The sequence below is a fragment of the Morone saxatilis genome, unplaced genomic scaffold (assembly GCF_004916995.1).
Source record: "Morone saxatilis isolate NCDOM2014 unplaced genomic scaffold, NCSU_SB_2.0 Contig17, whole genome shotgun sequence".
In the NCBI taxonomy this organism is placed as follows: domain Eukaryota; kingdom Metazoa; phylum Chordata; class Actinopteri; family Moronidae; genus Morone; species Morone saxatilis.
The window spans coordinates 22,759,688-22,767,927 of record NW_023339729.1 but is presented as its reverse complement, the minus strand read 5'-3'; the positions used below and the strand labels follow the sequence as shown (position 1 = coordinate 22,767,927).

The 8,240-nt window shown below is 45.4% G+C and overlaps 1 protein-coding gene across 1 annotated transcript in view; it reads left to right on the top strand.

Moving 5' to 3' along the window:
• The first annotated feature begins 1,116 nt into the window (after window positions 1–1,116).
• The window catches only part of LOC118326369 (protein FAM83G), a 9,516-nt gene continuing 2,392 nt past the window's right edge, over window positions 1,117–8,240 (top strand). Inside the window, exons 1-4 of the mRNA XM_035659349.1 lie at window positions 1,117–1,923; window positions 4,163–4,330; window positions 5,263–5,387; window positions 6,257–7,640. Of these exons, the coding sequence (XP_035515242.1) occupies window positions 1,432–1,923; window positions 4,163–4,330; window positions 5,263–5,387; window positions 6,257–7,640 (2,169 nt within the window). The 5' untranslated portion in view covers window positions 1,117–1,431. The remainder of the gene's footprint in view (window positions 1,924–4,162; window positions 4,331–5,262; window positions 5,388–6,256; window positions 7,641–8,240) is intronic.

The following is an 8,240-nucleotide window of genomic DNA, read 5'->3' as shown; positions in this document are numbered from 1 at the left end:
CCTGTCTGGGTGAAAATGAGTGGTGTGTGTGTGTGTGTGTGTGGTGTGTGTGTGGTCTGTGTGCAAGTGAGTCAAACTAAAGCGGAACACGTAACTTGAGGAAGAGAATAAGTCATTAATCCCTCCTTTTTAAAAGTGATTGAAACTGTGACTCACGACTCTTTCAATGCTGACGGAGTCTCCTTCTCCGTTGGGAGTCTGCCCCCGCAGCAGTTCACGCTGGGTTACCCCCCCCCCCAAAAAAAATGGCAACTGTTGATTTACCCGAAGCACACCACATGTACAAGAACACCAAACAAAAAAAAGTCCTTAAATATCTAGAAGCGACATGAAGCGCTGTCGCACACGTCTTCGCTTTCACCCGGTCGGTTTAACTCGTGCTTCGTTTCCCCGTTAAAACGTCTCCTCCAGACGGAGAAGTTCACCGAGGTCCAGCCTGGTGGAGCCTGCCGGCTGAGTGTCTGACCCTGGAATCCCCGGCACACGGAAGCAGCTGTCCGGCTGGCAGAAAGGCGGAGCGTGCCTCCGGTAGTCGGCAGGACAGAGCAAGGCCTTTTCAACTCCCCCCTCCCTCCTGGACAGGGGAGAGAAAACGTGGTTTAGGCTTCAGTAAATGATAAAAATAATGCACTACATTCTGCCTTGCACTTAGAGGCTTAAAATGTTTATACTTATAAATGTTGCTAACGCCCTTTTTAGAGCACTCTTAAGCCATGCAGAATACCAAACTACCAAATAATAATTTTATGGATAAACATGGAAATAGCAAGTTAATGTCTGAACAAGGTTAATGTATTTTAAGTCACTTTTTAAACATCTAAACACTGTGGTTTCTCAACCTGGGGTTCGGGACCCCACTAGGGGTCGCCGAAAGCTTCATGGGGCCAGTTGCAACCTTCTTGATTTTAAGGCGTGCTAGAAAATGATATCTCCAGCATTGGTTCACTTCTGCTGAAGAAAAAGTAAGCGACGTAAAGTAGAGATTCTTCTCAAACATATTTAGTCATTTCCACAACACCTTGCGTCTGTAAATGACAATAAAATACAACCAATCCTTCTAAATTTTACATTACACAGAGAGGACATAGAAGTTGTTCCGCCGCGATAGTTTACCTCCCTCCATGTCTGCCGGGCCCCGCGGCCGCAGCAGCTGTTGAACCGGGGCCGCCGCTGAGATCGCCCGGCCCCTGCCAGGTAAAAGGCGTGGCTCGGGGCGGAGGTGCTTTGTTCCAACATCACCTGTGTGAGTGTGTGAGTGAGGGGAGTCGGTGTCAAACTGTTGTAGCGGTTTATTAATCTCTCCGTTCACCACACTATGGACCGGAATGACACACCGCACTTTTTTGAGCTTTGACCCGTCGGACCAGCGAGTGGAAACTGGCCTAAAGAGAGTTTTTTCCCCGGTACTCCAACTCTTCTAACCGGCGGTTAATGGCGCTGTCTCAGATCCAGTGTCTGGACGATCACCACGTCAACTGGCGTGTGAGCGAGAGCAAACCGGAGTTCTTCTACAGCGAGGACCAACGGCTGGCGGTTGAGGCTCTCATCACCAAGGGCCGCGATGCGTTCAAGGACTACATCCTCAAAACCGGCGTCCGGGAGTTCCTCTCGGAGCCGGAGCTGGAGCGGATTGAGCACCAAGCGGAGGCCTACCGCCCCGGGCATGAGCATCACCTGAAGCCGGAGACCCCAGGGCCGGGGAACCTCACCCCGGGGTCCGGGGAGGAAGGCGGGGACGGGAATGTGTCGCTCCAGTACTGGCCAGACCGGTCCGAGGCCTCGGTGGCGGAGCTGGATCTCGGCTGGCCCGATGCCATCTCGTACCGGGGGATCACGCGTGTGACCGTGTACACGCAGCCTCCGGTCGAGGGGCACACGCACATCAAGGAGGTGGTGCGCAAGAGCATTGCATCAGCCCAGAAGGTAGGCAGTGAAGAAGATGAGGGTGGTGGTGGTGGTGGTGATGCAAGGCAGGTATTAACACTTTATAACGAGGGCTGCACAATGTGGTAAAAAACAGCATATTGTGATTCATAAGTAGTGTGATAATTACCCTTTTTTTTTTTATATATTTCCACTATAAAAACTGTTAAAATCCTGATTGTGGAGGCTGTAATCTGGGGAACAGGACGTGTAGACCACCTCTGCAGGACCACAGTGCTTCATTATACAGCTGTTTTCTCACAGCTGTGTCACACTGCAGGTCTTATTGCACATATTGCATAAATGTAATCCGATAAATCACTAATTACTTGGTTCAAAAATGTAGTCAGTAACTAATCCCCAAGTTATCACAATATTACTTTATAACTTTGGATTACCTGGCACCAAAATATTCTGCTAATAATCAACATTTTTTACTAAATGTAACTGTAATCTGATTACATTTTTTATATATATAACTGTAATTGCATGTATTAATACAGGATGTATCTTATTACAAATGATCAAATCACTGTTACGTTTTGTCTGGTAAGTGTGAACTGATCACTGATAGTGGTGAGCAACAGGTATTGATGATGCATCCTGTTAATAAATGGATTGAAGGTCCAGTGTGTAACATTCAGGAGGATCTGTTGTCAATATAATATTCATAGGTGTGTTTTTTATTAGTGTATAATCACCTGAGAATAGGAATAATTCTGGTTTTGTTACCTTAAAATGATAAAAATGAGCCGTTTTCTATCTACAGACGCTGCAGGTCGCCTAAGTTTTATCAAATACAGACACTAAATCTTACACACTGGTCCTTTAACTCATCACGACTCATGTAGGATCTGTACCCTTTTATAAGGTTTTAATTATTAATGATGATTGATTATTAATACTGAGTTAAATGAAACCATTGTGCAACAGCTCTACATTAAAAAAACTGTGGCAAACAGGCTTTTCAACTCTCAAACACTCTTTTAAAAAGATTTTTCTAACTTGGATTTAATCATATTGTGTCCATATTTGGCTCCTACGTTCACGTAAATATGGACAAAGCACACTTTTAATGTGAACCAGACCAACAACAAAAACAACACAGCAGCTCAAAATGCACCGAGTCAACACACAAAAGTTATAGTTGCTGCATTGCCGTTGAATGCAGCACAATACTTAAAGGTTTTAATGTTTGTTCTCGGTGTATAATACAGTTCACTGCCACGACACCGCAAACAACAAAGCAGAGGAAAGAAAATAACTTTATAAGCCTCCGCACAATAAACCCACTGAACTTATCGGCAACTGTTTTGATAATTGTTTGGAAACTTTGTCTGGTTCCACTTATGAAACTTATGAATTTGTGAATTTAAGCCAGTGTCGTTCCAATTTATATCCGCCTACAGTTACATTTACATCTCATTATCAGCCCCTGTCTTGTCTTACAAAACGTACTCCCCTCTCCCTTTCCTCCCCCTGACATGTGCCACACTCACACATGCACACAACAAAGTTTTAATAACAACAAGTCTGATCTTGACACGCCAGTGGAAAGAAATGCTCTGACGTCAGTGCACACATACAGAACCTTTACGTCTGACAGACTGACAGCTGACTCACATGTAGTAGTCTAGCTCAAAGCAACAAAGACTTAAATTAAACATCATTATTTATTACAGCTTATCTTCTTTCACCTTCTATTTCTCTTAACTTAATTTAGATTTGACGGGACGGCGTTTCATTCAAGTGTAACGACGTGTAAAATATCCCAACGTCAAAGCTCACAAACGATTTTTGTTGTTCGTGTTAATCGGTAAGTTGTCGGTCTTTGTGGCCGCAGTTCAGCAGTTTCAGACTTTAAAAAACCGGGTCAGGTGAAGAGTGAAGAGACAGCGCTGTGTGAAGAGTGCCATGCTGTCACTATCATCGCTGTATTGTTGAACCCACAGAAGACACACTGTCCAGCTATTTTCACACTCTATCACCGCTCCGAAAAGCACTCTTTGTCTCTAGCGGTCTCTCAATGCTCAGAACAGTTGTGTTCTTTGTCTCTGAGGGTTTAAATGACTCTTTTTAGATCCAGTTCTCATAAGTACCCAGCTTCCTTTGAGGATTTAATGGGTGTAATATTGTTGATAAGAGCAGCTTAAGGCGAACCCACCCTTACAGACCAGGAAGCACTAACACTACTTGTGGTTTCCTCTCTCTCTCTGTCTCTCTCTGTGTGTGTGTGTAGGTGATAGCCGTGGTGATGGATGTGTTTACAGATGTGGATATTTTTCGAGACCTGCTGGATGCAGCCTACAAACGCAAAGTTCCTGTGTACATAATAATTGACACGGCGGCAGTCCCCTGCTTCCTTTCCATGTGCGGCAGAGCTGATATGCACCGCGGACACCTAAAGGTACGTATACAGAGACACACCCAGATGATGTTTGGATAAGCTGGGAGACGAGCTCGCCGGATAGATGGTTAGTTAGATAAGGATATAATAATAGAAAACTGTTTATTTTAAAAACCTTTTTAATTAAATTCTCATTAAACACAGAAACAGCGTTACTGTAGACGGGAATTTTAAAGTAAGGCACCAGACTGACGTAGGTGTGACAGGTTTTTGCCTGCAGGTCCTGATAAGGTGCCTGCACCAGCTAGTATTTGACTGTTGGGTGAATTTTTTTGTTATTCTCTGCCTTGTCTGTGTTGAACTGGTCTAGGCAGTAACAGAAAATACTTTATGTTTCGTGGGGGTTTTCTAAATATTCTAGACTGGAAGCCAGGAAAGACACGAAGCACATTCCCGCCTGTGCTGCAGGCGATTAGATTAACCACCCACACTTTCACTTAACTTTCCGTACCATGTTTCTCTTTCATTTCTCCTTCTGCCTTCCTCGCAGCTTTAACCACCAGACCTCCCCTCTCTCTTTCAACTGCTTTCTTATCGGCCATCCCCGCTGTTATTATGAGCGTTTACGACTCCTAGTGTCTCCTGTGAGATTTCGCACAGAACATTCACTCACAAGTTAACGCTCGGCCTGGAACCACGCCCTTATCACAGGGCCAAAGACAAACACCACAGGGTGTGTCAAACAAGCATGCAGATACATAGATATAATCCATGCTCTAACCTGTAGAGTCAGCCGACACAAAGTTATAGTTGTGTTAATAAACTGTTCTTGAGCAACAAGAAAACTCATTATTTTCTGACTACCCACTCTTGTCGCCTTTATTTCCCCTTTGTTCCCTTAAATCCTTCCTCCCATTGACACTAAACCCCCAAATGGCCTTTCTTTGCATATAAGTAACCCTGTATGTGTGTGTGTTTGTGTGTGTGTGCAGAATCTACGTGTACGCTGCTGTGGAGGTGTAGAGTTCTTCACACGGTCAGCACAGAAAGTGCGTGGATCGCTCAATCAGAGGTTCCTCCTGGTAGATGGAGACAGAGCCATCTCTGGTTCATACAGGTGAGCAGTGTGTTTTTAAAGCTGCTATAATCAATATTTTTACATTAATATGGTTTAATTAATATGTGACCTGAAAGCGGTCGCACTAGAAGTCAAACTGCGGAGCATTTTGGTATCTTTCAGCTCATTGTTTTGGTTTTCTGGCCCGCAATAGTTCTGTTTCGCTTCAGTCTCACTGTTCCCATCCTGGCTCACACAGTTTCCAGCAGCAGGCAGCTGTTTTCAGTTAAAAGGCTCTAACAAACCCGACTGTACACTGCCTGCTCAGCACCAAACAACAGACAGACACAGTTAGGGTTAGGTTCATTTGTGGAATAGCCAGAAACACAACTCTAAATGAATGCTAATGTGTAAATAGTCGAACACCAGAACAACTTAAAACAATGATATGGCAATAAGGACTTTACAGCACTGCTCCCAAGTGGATAAACAAATCTGTTTAAGCCATGACATGCAGTGTAATAAATACACTGGGGCTGACAGCATTGTAAGCCGATACACCCCTCCCCCAGTGACTGAAACTCTGGTGCAGCATGCAGACCTTTATCTGCAAATGCTAATTTCTGACAATTTGGCACATCTTCCGCCATTATAAACCTTCACCGCAACACACAGAGACTTTTAGTCCAGAGAGTTAATCTGCAGTTACCTATTTACCAAAATGTGTGTATGCTCTGATACACCGTGTCCCTCGTTCCACCAGGAAGTTGCGATCAAAGAGCAAAATGTGATGCATGACTTCAGGATACAAATGTCTGGTGTAATGATTACATTATAAACTGTGTTTTCTATGTAGGAGCTGAAAAACATGTTTGTAATTGGGGAGTCGCTGCTGTGAATTTATGTTTTCCATGTCTGTGTTATTCCAGCTTCACCTGGTCCGCATCTCGTCTGGACCGCAACCTCATCTCTGTGATCACAGGACAGGCTGTGGAGACCTTCGACCTGCAGTTTCGTGACCTCTACCTCCTGTCCAGAGGCGTGTCTCTCAACAAGGTCCCCGTGGCAGATGAACCAATCCCTGACCCGATCCCTCAGGCGGTTGCTGCTCCGGTGTCCGCTGCTGTTGCGAGGAAGCTCATCAATCCCAAATATGCCCTTGTTGCCACAGGAACCCACACAAGTCCCACTTCTTCTGACCAAAATTCCAGCAATAAGAACTCCCAGATTCCCACAGGGCTAAAAATACTGAAAGGACGTCCTAAATATGTTACAGAAGTGCCACCCTTGCATCCGGGATTGGCGGATCTGGAGAAAGCGTACCTGATCCCGTACCTGCCCACCTGGCCAGAGCCGGACCCACCGAGTGACGTGATTGGCTTTATCAACATCAGGGACGAAAAGCGAGCCAATCAGGTTCACTTACAGAGGTCGGAGAGGTTTGAGACCAGCCAGGCTATACGGTTCAGCTCACCACTGTTTCTACCAGCAAAGACTGAGGAATCTGGTTCAGGTCAGGATGCAAAACAGACAGGAACAGTAGAAAACCCTCCTGGGGATAGAAGTAAAGATAGCTCTACTCCTGTGAGTCCAACCAACAAACAGCAAACACACACAGCTCAGAATAAAGACCAAACCGATGCGACCGAGTCCAGAGTGCCCCCTCAGCAGCCAAACACACCTTTAACACAAGACGCTCACACACCAGCTTCACCATCCAGTGTTACTGCTGATTCACAGCCAACAGACAATGCTAAACAAACTCCAGAGACTCCACAAACCGCTACGCCTCCTGTTCCTAAACGCCGCACACTGCAGTTAGTCATAGATCCCGCCCCCTCGGAGCAGACAGGCCAACCTCAGGTCACTCTGATGAAAATGGACCAATTGGAAAGTCTAGATGGCTTTACCGAAAAGAGAACCCAGGAGGAGCTGACACCAGGCCGTGGCCGCTTAACATCAAAGGACGACGGCAGGGACTCTGGCAGCAACGAGGAGGGCAGCCAAGACAGCACGAAGGTCATGTGTGACCGAGCAGCCAACGATAATCCGTCGAGCACTTCCACCGCATCAGAAGAGGAGTTTTACGATTGTTCCCAACCGGAGGCAAGAGACCCGCTGACCAATGGAGTGACAGCAGGGTCGGGTCGTGGGCATCGCCAGGGAGACGGGTTCAACATGATGGCTCGTCTGTCCCAGAGCATGCTGGATCTGCGGGAGCCCAGCCAATCAGAGGACAGCGCCGACCTCATCCGCCAGTCACAGCAGCTCCGCAAACAAGCACACGCTTCACCGCATAGGCACATAGGACTGGTGAGCTCTCAGTGGAAGTTGTTTGGTGTTGAAACAAATTAGTTGATCAGTTGCTTTGTTAATTGAGTTGAGTTGATGGCCTGAAGTTCACATTTTAAGTCATCGTTGTCGAGCAAAAGTAAGATGAATTCGCTTGTTTCTGGTTGTCAAATGTGACGGTTCGATGCTTTTTTCTGTTTTATAACAACGTTAATCTGTTTGTCCACAACCTGGGTCTGGTAAATTGTAATGGGCATTTTAAGAAATTTAAGCTTCTCAATGTGAGAGTTTTTCTCTGTTTTCCATAATTGGAAATTTAACATCTTTTGGTCAGAAAAAATAAACAATATGAAGACATCACTTTGAGCTTTAGGAAACTGTGATGGGTATTGTTCCCAGATTTTATAGAGTAACCGATTCATTAGTTAATTGAAAAGGTAAATAGTTATTAGAAGAAGAAGAAATACTTTATTAATCCCCTCGGGGGAAATTGTTCTTTTCACTTGTTTTATACACACACAGGCTGAAATACACACTTCATGCACTTGTGGACATGCAACAGTGAGCAGTTTCTTGGGGTTATGTTGCCTTGCTCAAGGGCAGTGCACAGGAGGTGAAACT